Genomic DNA, 12,925 nt, shown 5'->3' with positions numbered 1-12,925 from the left:
CCATTCCATTCCATTACTCATTCTATTCCGTTCCACCATTCCATTCCATTGCATTACTCATTGATCACCATTCCATCAACAGCTGCAACATTTGACAATATTTTATTTAAAGATTCTTTTACAGCTAATTGCTAAACAGTTCTTGTTATATTTTATTATTCTTCCTAGAAATACTGTTTTCTTCGTAACTTATAATTGATCCTGATTTAGATATCAGTATGTTGTTATAATTGATTAATGTTATAATGGTTAATCATATCAGTTGAACTTTTCCATTTATGCTTGTGTTGCACTTACCTCATGTGGCTTCACCAACGTTTTTTTTATTTTTAAATGAAAAAACGTTGGTGAAAAAAACTTCTACTTTAAATTATGCAACCACAAGCTGCATTTTTATCAGAAAATATTTTTATTATTAAAATAAATAAAAATTATGGAACAATTTCAACTATTAATTATGATTATTTAACACTTATATATTTTTAAAATTTAAGAACATTTATAAACAACTTGAACAACTGACTGTGTTTTAAAAACCAACTAAAACTTGCAACACAAAATAAAAACCATAGCAAATATTTTTGTTTCTCTGTATAAAAGCTGTATAAAAAGGTTGAGAACTTTATTTTTCTTTTTTTTTTAATTCTTTTTATTAACAATATTTTCTTTTTAATTTTAAAATCTACATTATATTTTGCTGTAACGCTTAACATATATTTTCATTAAAAAAATTACTTAAATATTTTGAACAAAATATTCAAATATCAAATAGTCATCAAGCATGCAAATATAATATCAAGTATTCAAATACTCAAAATGAATGGTCTAGGTGGCAGTGATTGAACCCTAAATCATAGTTGCTGGACACTGCTTAACAGAAGCTGCATTGTAATAAAGCATGAGTTAAGTGAGAACATGACATATTGCTACATTTTAATAGTCCAATCATTGTGTTTTTTGCAAAACCTGAGGTAATCACAAATGTTTCTTTGAGAAAAAATCTTTAAAGCAGCACAATTAAGAATAAGGTCCTTGGCAAACTTCTAACTCCACATTCACACTAGGAGGTAGTAGAGTAAGAACTTGTGAACTTGAAATCTATATGTCACAGCCAAATGACATACCATTAGAGGATACTCTAGTAAAATAATTTGGGGGGCAGTACCCTTATGCTGCACTTTTGCCTCTTCGCCAAAAAATTTAAAGAAGAGACCACAGGAATTATAAAATGTGTAAACAACAATTTGTTTACTCCTTTTATAACTTTTAGAAAAAAAGTTTTATTGTGTTTAAAGGGTGATTAAAAAAAGCAAAATTTAAAATTAATAAAATTTATTCATTTACTAGTTACAAAAAAAAAATTGACATCCTGAATTTACTACAACTTGAATGTTTAAATTAATGACTACATCTTTGGTGGTTGCATCTTGCCAATCTTAATGACTACATCTTTGGTGGTTGCATCTAACCAATCTTAATGACTACATCTTTGGTGGTTGCATCTTACCAATCTTAATGACTACATCTTTGGTGGTTGCATCTTACTAATCTTAATGACTACATCTTTGGTGGTTGCATCTTACTAATCTTAATGACTACATCTTTGGTGGTTGCATCTTACCAATTTTAATGACTACATCTTTGGTTGTTGCATCTTACCAATCTTAATGACTACATCTTTACAATCTTTGCAACTATTTATCTTAATTAGCTGAATAAAGTTTAAATTGATGCAATAACTTTTGTATATGCATTATTTATGTACACATTTAATAAATAAATAAATTTATTTAAAGAAAAAAACTTTTTTAGATTATTTATTTAGAAAATAAATAAAATGAAAAAAACTATAGAGTAAAAAAAAATTGAATGAAATAAAAAATATAGAGGACAGAAATAGATGATAGAATAAAATAGTTATGAAAATTCTTTTGCTTATTCATTAAGATAACATTTTATATTTTTTGATAATATTATAGAGAATCTTTTTCTGAATGATGCATAATTTTAATTCAAAAAAAGTTTCAAATCCTTGGCACATAATAACTTTGTTTCTCTTTTTTTTTAAAAATGGGCATAAAATTCCTGAAAGCCAAACTTGATTATTTGATTATGATAAAGTCTATTCAAATATAATTTCTACCTCAAAAAAACTATCATGCAAAGAAAAAACCATACATTGAAAAGCAAGTCACGCTGACAATTAGCTTTTTGGTGAATGTAATATGTTTGAAACACTGTCATCTCAAGCTAAGCTATCATCATCTAAGCCATTAAAATCTATGTCGGTGCCACTACAATCAATAACAAACTAACTACACCATCTCAGCCATACCTTATGAGTCTTCATTCTACAGTCTGTGGAAAATGCTTTTTTTTATTTAATTGTTCTTTTATTTACCCATTGATTTACCTATTTCATTCTGCATAAAAACAATACTATAATTACATTTTAGAAATAACATTATTATATATATATATATATAAATTTATATATATATATTATATATATATATATATATATATATATATATACATATATATATATATATACATATATATATATATATATATATATATATATATATATATATATATATATATATATATATATATATATATATATATATATATATATATATATATATATATATATATATGTATATGTATATATTAGGGCCCTGCAAATCACCTTTTTTGTATATACACATTTATATAATATAAATTATGTTAAGTAGTTTATATTGAAATAAGGGTGGCACCTAAATTAGTCCTCAAACACATTCTACGCTGTCAAAAAAGGTCTAGAATTGCCCCTCACCAAGTTGTTGGTTTTTGGAGTGCTCTTGGTCTTCTACATGACTTTCTTGGATTGATGCCATCTATTGACTTGATGAATAATATCATGAATATTAATCTTAGGCAACTTCAAATGTGAAGTAATCATTCATTAAGTACTTCAGAGATCTATTTTAACAAAAAAATAATTATTTTTTTGCCATAATCAATCACCTTCACGCATAAATACTGCCTATTCAAATCTTGTATCAAAAAAAATTTTTTTTTTGTTATTCACCTCCGAAAAGGCCGAAAAGGCCACTACAAATGAGGAGGTTACTTAATAGTGGTTATAACCCTTTCACAAATCTATAACTCCAAAACACGAACATTGACGAACAAGGCCGCTGCGCAGAGAAATAAGTTGAGCGCGGTACTACCAGGGACATGGTGGGGATCGAACTCGGAACCTCTTGCTTATGTAGTGGTAAAACGAGCGCTTTACCACTACACCACTACCGCTGCCACCACTACCGTTGATATACCTAAATAGTATATCAACAAGTTTTATTTAAATTAGATAAAGAATAATGAAATAAACCAACAAACAAAAATAAATAAATATACAATATTTTTTTAGTATTCACTAATTGATAATTTAAAACCTTTTTAATAACAGTTCCACAATTTTTCCATCATCTGCTTTAACAGCATAATGCAAAAGACTATGGCATCTTTTATCAAGTGCAGTGAGCAAAGCATCTTTATCAAAGAACTTAGAAACATGGTACAAATCATGTCTAAAAGAAAATACTTTTGAGTTTAACTCTTTATTTATAAACATCTTTTAAAAACAACATTTAGGCCAAATATGTTTTAAAAAAGAAAAATAAATAATTATATGTAAATAATATATTTTAGCATTATTTCTTACACTGTGAGCTAGAGTGATACAAATGTTAACCATGTCAACATCAAATTTTACTGTAGCATCAATGTTAGTTACTATAGTATCTATGTTTTAGAAAAGATAAAAGTGTTAATGTAATTAATAATAATGATTATTATAATGGTGATATATAATAATGATATGTATTGGGGTGGTTAATAACTTATGTTGCAATGGGATAGTGACAATTCCCATTCACAGTAGCATGTTTGATATGAAGTTAACCTAAAAATATACTCGTTAAAAAAAGAGGCACAAGATGTAGGAAGTCAAAAGAAGTTGATTATTAACAAAAATGAAAATTAAAAATTGAGTAAATTAATAAAAAGTACAAAGTTCTTAGATAAATGATATTACATTAAAATTTTTCATCTTTTGTAAAACTTGAACTATTTTAAAATATAATATATTATTTATAACAAACTTTTGAATAAAATTTTTTCAAGTTCACTACAACAGAGATGCAAACCACTATTGAAATTAGAACTTAGCAAAAGTTCACTACAACAGAGATGCAAACCACTATTGAAATTAGAACAAAAGCAAAGAAGATAGTTAAATGGCAAGAAAACATTTGACAGACTTAAAAAAACGGTTGACAGAGCACAAGCTAGTGACAGAGATAAGTCACAAATCAAGAAGAATAGGCAAGTGGGTTGTCAAAAATTTAAATACCAGAGTAAAAAAAAAGTTTTAAGTTTTTTATGCCAGCATAGTTAGTGGTACTGTAGCCAGGCCATTCAGTGCAATAAGCAACAAATAGGTGAAATAATACACATGTACTTATATATATATATATATACATATATATATATATATATATATAATATATATATATATATATATATATATATATATATATATATATATATATATATATATTTATCAGTTTCTTTGGAAATCAAAGGATAAACAAAGATGAAGCTAATCTTAAACTAGTCTCACAAAGAGTCTACATGTGAGTAAGTCTACATGCTTTTTCTGAGACTAATTTAAGATTCAAAAGATAAAAAGTTAAGATAATTTAGATGTGTTTGTTTAATAATTAACTTATGAATCAAATGTAAAGTATGAATTCAAATGAACGGTATAGGTCATAGAATAAAAATTGTTCAAAAAACTGTCAAATAAATCTTCACACAAACTTTCACCCAAAAAAAAATGTTTATAAATAATTCCTATTCAATGGAAATTAATGAAGAATTCTCATTAAATGGAAACTAATGAAGAATCCCTTTTCAATAGAAGTTAATAAAGGATTCTCAATAAACAAAAGTTAATGAAAAATCCCTAATCAATGAAAGTTGATAAAAATATTGACATTAACCAAAAAAAATCACAAATAAAAAAAATTTTATTAAAAGATTTTGATAAAAGTTTTAATCAAACTACACTATTAAAAGAAAATGGAGAATCAAAGTCTTGACGCCATGTTGAAGCAAAAAATGTATATAAATGTATCTTCACCTAACCCAACTATTTTGCTATATACATCAAAAGAACTCTTAGTTTGAATACAAAGAAAAAACAAAGCAAACAATTTAGGTAGATAGGTATGTCTTATAAAAAAAAAAAGAAAACACACTAAAGGTAAAACTTCTGTTTTACCTTTAGTGTGTTTCTAAAGTAAGAAAACAGCTTCTTATTGAATAAGAAATTTATTTAAATACTCTAAACTCTAACACCAAATATAGCAACTTGATGTCACAGAGTATAAAGAGAGTAAATATAGCTCTAAACTTAATGTCACAGAGTATAAAGAGAGTAAAGAAAGTTTTTTTAAAAAAAAGGGTTATTACAAAAACGCTATACAAAAATAAGTATCTAAAATAAAGTAGCAGAGAAAAAACTACCAAAATAATAACTACACAAACAACAACAAAATAACAAATACAAAACAAATGAATGCAAGTATTACTAAAACAGTTGCAATTTTAACAAATTTTACAAAACTTTTAAAGATGAAAATCTCTATTGTGTTTTCTAGTATAGTGTTCAAAATACATCAGGTGCATCTGAAACTTGTAGAAACTCATGAAATTTTGTTTTATTTAAATATCTATCAAAACATTAAACTATTCATCATCCTTAAAAAAAAACTTTATTTAGATTGGTATACTAGTATGCAGTACTAAAAGTTCATAATGTCAGTAGTTAGTATAAAGTTCATAATGTCAGTAGTTAGTATAAAGTTCATAATGTCAGTAGTTAGTATAAAAGTAGAGTTCATAATGTCAGTAGTTAGTATAAAGCTTTGAAAATTTAAATAATACTTTAACTTGTTAAAAATTTTTATTTATATATTGCAAGGTTGCAAAGCACAAAATATTGTTTTTTGAAAATTCCCAAAAAAAAGTTGTGAGTTTTTACAGTTATCTGTAAAAACTTTCAATTTTTGGGAAATCATTATAATCATAAACTAGTTATTTTTACTTATTTGTCTAAAAGTTTTTTTTTTTGCTTGTTCAATTGCTTAATAATATAAAGAAAACTATACATTTATGTTATATCTTTTTGCATGTTTTGTGACAAAACAAACTATATATATATATATATCTATATTATGTCTTTTTGCATGTTTTGTGGCAAAACAAACTATAATGGCATAGAAAGGTAAATAAAAAATTATTATCAGCCTTAATAAAATTTATACACTGTTGTCTTGTTGTATGTATTTTAGTAAAAGATGTGGTAGGAAATACAAATTGAAATAACATTTTTGTATGCACAAATATAACTTTAGTGTAGACACAGAATATATACTTTTTGCTATCATTCACTGTAAATCACCAGTAGTGCAGTTAAACAAGTAACAGTAAAAACCTATTAACAGCAAAATTTACCAGATTTTGGATATTCAGAGTAAGAAAGTTTTCAACACCAAACCAAATGAAGCAAGTCAAAAGATATATTTCAATGTAGTTTTAATGTTTAGCTACAATACCAGATTTTGGTGTTTTTCATAATTTTGTCTCAAATTTATTATACAAATAATAACGTATTCTTTTTTCTTTTCTTTTTAATACACTAGTAAAAATGCAAAAAAGTTATTTAAATCAATTTAAAAACTATTTGTTTATATATACTTTTTTTTCTAAATCACCTCCCCAAAAATCGGCAGGGCTACTACCATAAAGGATGCTTCTCAATTTTTTATTATTTTTATTACTTATTTTCATTTGCAACTTTTGTTTAACCTTAAACTTCATAACACAAACCTTGTTAAACTCCAAAACACAAACCTTGTTAAACTCCAAAACACGAACCTTGTTAAACTCCAAATCACGAATCTTGTTAAACAAAGCCGCCACACAGAAAAACTTCCACTATTTCCAGAGGATTTAAACCTCAAAACTCTTGACTGAGAGCCAAGTGATTTACTAACACATTATAATGACTATTAGTAACAACTATCTCAATAACAAATGTTAAAAAACTTTTTTATTTGTTAACTAATATTTAACTTAACTATTTAAATTTGATCCATGTTTACCATGTTTAATTTTTGTTTAAAACTGGGATTTTCTAAAAATTAAATAAAATATTTTTTATAACTATTATCAACACTGAGTGACGTGAAAACAAGCAAATAAAACAAAAAATATATAATAAATAATGGAAAAAATTATAAAAATTAAATAAAAAATAGAAGCACTTTTTTCCAAAGTCTACAAATGCATTGACTGTTTTCAAATACATCTGCTATAAAAAATCAAAAGACTTAAGCATTCCTGTTACAAACATAAAACTTATTTTAAAAATATCTCACCTTTTAATAGCTCTTAAGGTTTGTGCAAAAAGATCTTCAAATCTAAATTTGATGATATTTACAAACAACCTCTTTTTAATTTCTTTCTTCTATTTAAAAAAAATATCATTATAATAAAATTTTTAAACAATAAAAGTAATAACTATACCCATTACAACTAGTAAAAGTATCAGACTCGTCATCTGATACAGGACGATCACTGAAATCTGTGTCATAAGAAGTTGATTGGTAAACATCATCAATTGAGCTTGATGTCTTATGAACAGACTCCTATAAGTAAACTCATATTTTATTATGTCACATTTACATCGAGAAAATCTTAGAAAAATATAAAAACTTATATTTAGTTTTTACAACTTTATTGTATATTCAAATGAGGTTTTATCAAGATAAAAAAAAACATACTTTTTTTGAAAGAAAAAAAAAGAGGGAAAAGATGTCATTAGGTTAAATCAATACTAAGATACTAATCATCATTACCATGTTTACGTGGATGCTTAGATTGGATAATACTGATTTACTCTAGCTCAGATATTTATTTTGAAAATATCATTTAGCTAGATTTATAGTTCATTACATTTAAAAGTTAATTAAATTTTTCTAAAACCACTTTTATACAGAATAGTTATTAGCAACATCATGCAAAATGCAAAATAAAATTTAGTTACAAACTATTTTTTACTAAGATCTTTAATTAACGGCACTGTCCTAATATAATTTGTTAACTTTTGAAATTCTAACTTTAACCCAGACATCTTTTCAGGTAAAGAAAATAAAGAAAAGTTAAGAAAATATTTCTAATAATTTTTTTCCGTATGTATGCATAACAGTGTGTAATGCCAAAAAAATTTTTCACATAATGTAATTTTCAGTAACTTATACTTAACTTAAATTTGATTAATAAAAATAACAAGATTCAAATGTTGCACAACTTGTTTGCACTAAAAGTGCATTTCCTTACAATTTGTAAATAATTAATATCCATTTAGAAAATTTAATTAAGTAAATAAATGCCAATGAATATGGTGTTTTTAACTTTTGAATTTAGCAAGCAAATTAAAGCAGCTCTTGGTAGTAGTATATATATATATATATATATATATATATATATATATATATATATATATATATATATATATATATATATATATATATATATATATATATATATATATAAATTTTATATTATTATTATTATTATCCAATTATATTATCAATATATTTTATATATTAATAATAATAATCTAATTATTTGCCTCAGAATGATTTAAACAGCTCGCATCATTTTGTGATCCTGCTTCATATAAATCTAAATGATCTTCTGATTTCAAAGTGGGAAGAATTCCTGATTTATTATGTCTTCGAGAAATATTCTCAAATTCTCTAGTTGTATCAGTTGTATCAGATCTGATTCGCAAGTAGCGTAACTTCTCTTCAGAATGAGACCAACGGTCATCAATTCCACATTCAATTTTTCGAAGATCTTTTGCCACGCAACGAAATGAAAGTGCAATAGCTCTTGTAATAGAATAAACCTTCAAGTAAAAAATGAGTATAAAATATTTTAATGTAAGTAGTGTAAATTATATATATTATACTATAATATAGTATTATATATTACAAAATGTCTTATAGTACCATTTAATAAATTATATATTATAATATAGTATTATATATTCAACTATATATACCATGGTATTATATACCAAGTTACTAAAGTTTTAATTCAATACATAATTGGATTTTGAAAAAAATATATTCAGTTCTTCAAATTATGTTCTATTCCACACATTTCAAAAATTTGATTTGAAAATTTTATTTTCAATGTGTTTAGTAACAAAGATTTTGACACAATGGCACAGTTGGAGTTTTTTTATATGCAAAGCAGATAAGCTCTTCATTCTATCTTTAAACAAATTTAGTCTTTAACTCTAATTCAATTGAGGTGACAGCGTAGATCTTAAAATGTGGGTGTTTTTATTTAGAAAACTTTTTCAACCTCATTTTTTAAATAATATAAATTTTTCAAGTCTTTTTGTTATCAAAGCAATTATTAGAGAAGACCAAGTAGAATCCCAATGCAGGGAGACAATAGTTTTAATTCTACTGCCCTGTTGGCACTCAGAATTAGAAAGTGTGTTCATATGATAAAAAAAAGGTGGAAATGTGCTCAGGTGATAATTAATCAGGTGATAATAATTTTTCAAATTTTTAACTAACCAAATACACTAGCAATGGTGTAGATATGTTTAGCAACAGCTACTTTACACCTTTAATAATTTGCACTGCAATTATTTTTACATAAGAAATTTTTTTAATGTACCTGTACAAGAGTGTTTTATAAAAATTACTTTCTAAGCTTTTTTTGATGTAACAAAGTGCTTTACAATAGGCTCTAGTAATAAATGGATTCCAAAATTTGATTGCCATTTCTGAGAAGTGGAAGTATAAAAATGTTACTTAGCTCCTTGAAAAAGGTAAAAGGTATCTGAAGAGTAATTATCCTTCTAAATGTAGTGAAAATTGCACTTTGTATAGTCACGCTACTACTTTTCCCTTTTCAAATATAGATCTAGACTTAAATTAGTCTACCATAGTCATTGACAATGAACAATGCAATCAAGGTTCATAACTAGGTTCATAAATTAGTTGCAGGAATGGAAAATGAAAATCTTCTACATGATTTAAATGCGATTATAGAAGATGCTGAAGCCTATAAATCGTGATGCATAGAAAAATATTACAAAAATAATGGCTTTTGAGCAACTTGATGAAAAAACTAGATTGTGGGTGAAAGATTTTTGTCAAAAATTTTTGCCAGCTTTTGCCAAATTCTGTGAAATCCAAAAAAAAATGTTGATATCTTTTTTTTTCATGAAAATGATAAAATCCATTTTATTGCTGTACATAGATGTTAGCGAACTCTAGTAAATGTGCTCTGTCTTGCTAATGCTGTTTTGGCTAAAGTTAAAAATGATTTTTCTTATTTAAAAAATCTTTACGCCAAGTTCGATAATGCATCACCTTATCATGGAAGGATATACTTAGAAGCCCTTTATAAAGTTTGCAAAGCAAAACAATTCTTCCTTAAAATCTCCACATTGGAAATACTTCACAAATTTCTCCACATTGGAGATACTTTCAAATCGGTAAAGGTAAAACATGGAAATACACAAACTTGCGATTTCATACTCTACTTCAAGTTGTTAAACCTTTTAGTTCAACTTGCAAAAATTATACTGCACCAACTATTTCCCAAAAATTACGTGTTTATAGAAGTGTATAGAACTCACAAGTTCAGTACACAAATTTGTTGTGCTGAATCATTTTTTCAAAATGCATTGTGAGAAAAACCCATTCTATCAGAAAACCACGCTTTTTTTTTAACTGAGTCGAATTCTATGGTAGAGGCAGCTTATATTAACAGAATGAAATTACAGCGGTGGTGGCTTTAAAACTGGACAAAATTATTTTGTGTGTGTGTATGTTAGATTTTTAAGTTAAATAATTATTTTAAGGGCATTTGTTAGAATAAGAGAAGTTGCTCCGTAGTCTTTGAAATATTTATTTAGCCGTCATGCCGCCTGGGACAGCAACCCTGATTGGCGCCCTTATTTAGCAAAATTTCCCTATATTATAGAATAAAGGACTTTATCTTTTTTAGGTACCTTCTTTTCATATGGCGTCCCTTCGATCTCTGCCGCCTGGGAAAAACTGTCCTTTTCGTAGCCTTCCTACCCCGGCGGCACTATTTATAATTGTCAGACGTTTTTAATTTTAGAGTAGAGTAAAAATTTTTAAATAACCGGTAAGTGATAATAATAAATAAAAACAAAAAAAAAGACTTAAATAAATAATATTAAAACGTATTTTAATCGATTCACTAAAATAAATTACAGTAGTTTGAATTTAATGTAAAAAAGCCATTTAAAAAAAGCGACTCGAAAACTCAATTAGATTTTTTTGTTTAAATTTGCTCAAAACAAATTTTACAAAAAAAAGAACGAAGTTAGTTCAAGCCTGGTTTTCGTGACCTGGTTTCTACTGATGTTATTAAAACATTTCCACTTATACGCACAAAATTTTACAATTTGTAATCATCAGCAATTTCATTTAAAAAAATTGAAACTGTATCTAAGCGAGGACATAAATAAAAAGCTCATTGTTTTAAAAAAATTAAATAAAGATATTTAATTTTTATATTTTAAATGCACTTTTTTAAAAGTCCTATTAATATATATTTTAAGCACTTTAAAATTATTTTTTTTATTAGCGAAAAAAGCTGTTTCAAACGGCCAACCAAAGAAATTCTTCTCTCTTAATATAAAAGAAATTTTCATCTCTTAATGTGGTTTGTAGAATTGATGCATCAACACCGACCAATCAAAGGGGAAACTATTCTCTCTTAAAGATGACATTGACAACATGATAATTCAGATTGACCATTAATAATCTTCTTTGAGATTTTATTTTGTTGATAAAAAGGTATTTTTCCTATTATTTTTATTAAAAACGTTCATCTGAAATTTATATCATTGTTAAGTGTTTGATGTTTAACGATATTTTCTCTGATTGAAATAGCTAAAAGCTTGTTTTTTAAAATAACTTTTTTACAGATCTAATGACTTCTGTAGGCTTTTATCCCTTGAGCACATGGATTTTTTTTCACATGTTGAAAGATGGGTGTATAAGGGAAACTAAAAACTTATACTTTTTTTGGCAGACTTAAGACCACGTAATGGGTTATCTAGCAAAGCGAAAGCATAGCAAAAACGCATTAATAATCTGACAAAGCGCATTAACCGCAAAAATTATTTTTTTGGCAGATTGCTTTAACCCAGCCCTTGCATATACATGACTTTTTTATATGATTTTTTGTAAGCCTTTGTGGCTTTTTAAAACACTTAAGGAAATTATTTGCAAGTAATTGCCTTAGGAGATAATAACGCTCAAAGTAAGGGTAAAATTTCAATATCGCAGTTTCAATATTTGAAATTTTTTCTTAACAACAAAAAGTGTAAACATTTTCATTTTTCACTTTTACTATAGAACCTGGAGAAGCAGAAAAATAAAAAAGAAACATGTCTCTCAAATTTATGTTGCTAGAATTGCCCCTTAATGAAGCAATGGCGCAACATGCAAGAATATTTTAACAAAATAGGACAATTTTTGGGACCCAATATCTTCGCAATAAATAGGATTTTTCCAAAAAAAATTGACCAGTTACCTAATTTTATTATTTTCTGAAAGTATCTAAAATAAAAGAGAATTTGAAGACATCCTTTACAGAACTTGCCCATTTTGTCAATATTTGGCGTTTGTGGCGCATTGATTGCGCACTTGCCTCAGAAACAAAGGATCGTTCATACCCCACCTCTGGGCAAGTTTTGCAACATCAGTTAGGCAGAAGGCGTGAACTTCCAATTAAA

General features: G+C 26.3%; 1 protein-coding gene across 2 annotated transcripts in view; it reads right to left on the bottom strand.

Moving 5' to 3' along the window:
- The window catches only part of LOC100197014 (uncharacterized), a 75,709-nt gene that overhangs the window by 44,984 nt on the left and 17,800 nt on the right, over nt 1–12,925 (bottom strand). Inside the window, exons 1-5 of one of the 2 annotated variants that reach the window (XM_065790998.1) lie at nt 11,165–11,285; nt 8,753–9,031; nt 7,645–7,766; nt 7,497–7,538; nt 3,444–3,578 (exon numbers count right to left, since the gene is read on the bottom strand). Coding sequence is in view for 1 of the 2 variants with exons in the window: in XM_065790997.1 (XP_065647069.1) it covers nt 3,444–3,578; nt 7,497–7,538; nt 7,645–7,766; nt 8,753–9,031 (578 nt within the window). In the remaining variant the exon portion in view is untranslated. Of the gene's footprint in view, nt 1–3,443; nt 3,579–7,496; nt 7,539–7,644; nt 7,767–8,752; nt 9,032–11,164; nt 11,286–12,925 lie in introns of those variants that run through there. The other variant, XM_065790997.1, reaches the window with a different exon arrangement.

The sequence above is a fragment of the Hydra vulgaris genome, chromosome 02, assembly GCF_038396675.1.
Source record: "Hydra vulgaris chromosome 02, alternate assembly HydraT2T_AEP".
Lineage (NCBI taxonomy): Eukaryota > Metazoa > Cnidaria > Hydrozoa > Anthoathecata > Hydridae > Hydra > Hydra vulgaris.
Note: the sequence above shows the minus strand (reverse complement) of the source record. Positions and strands in the feature narration are given on the sequence as shown.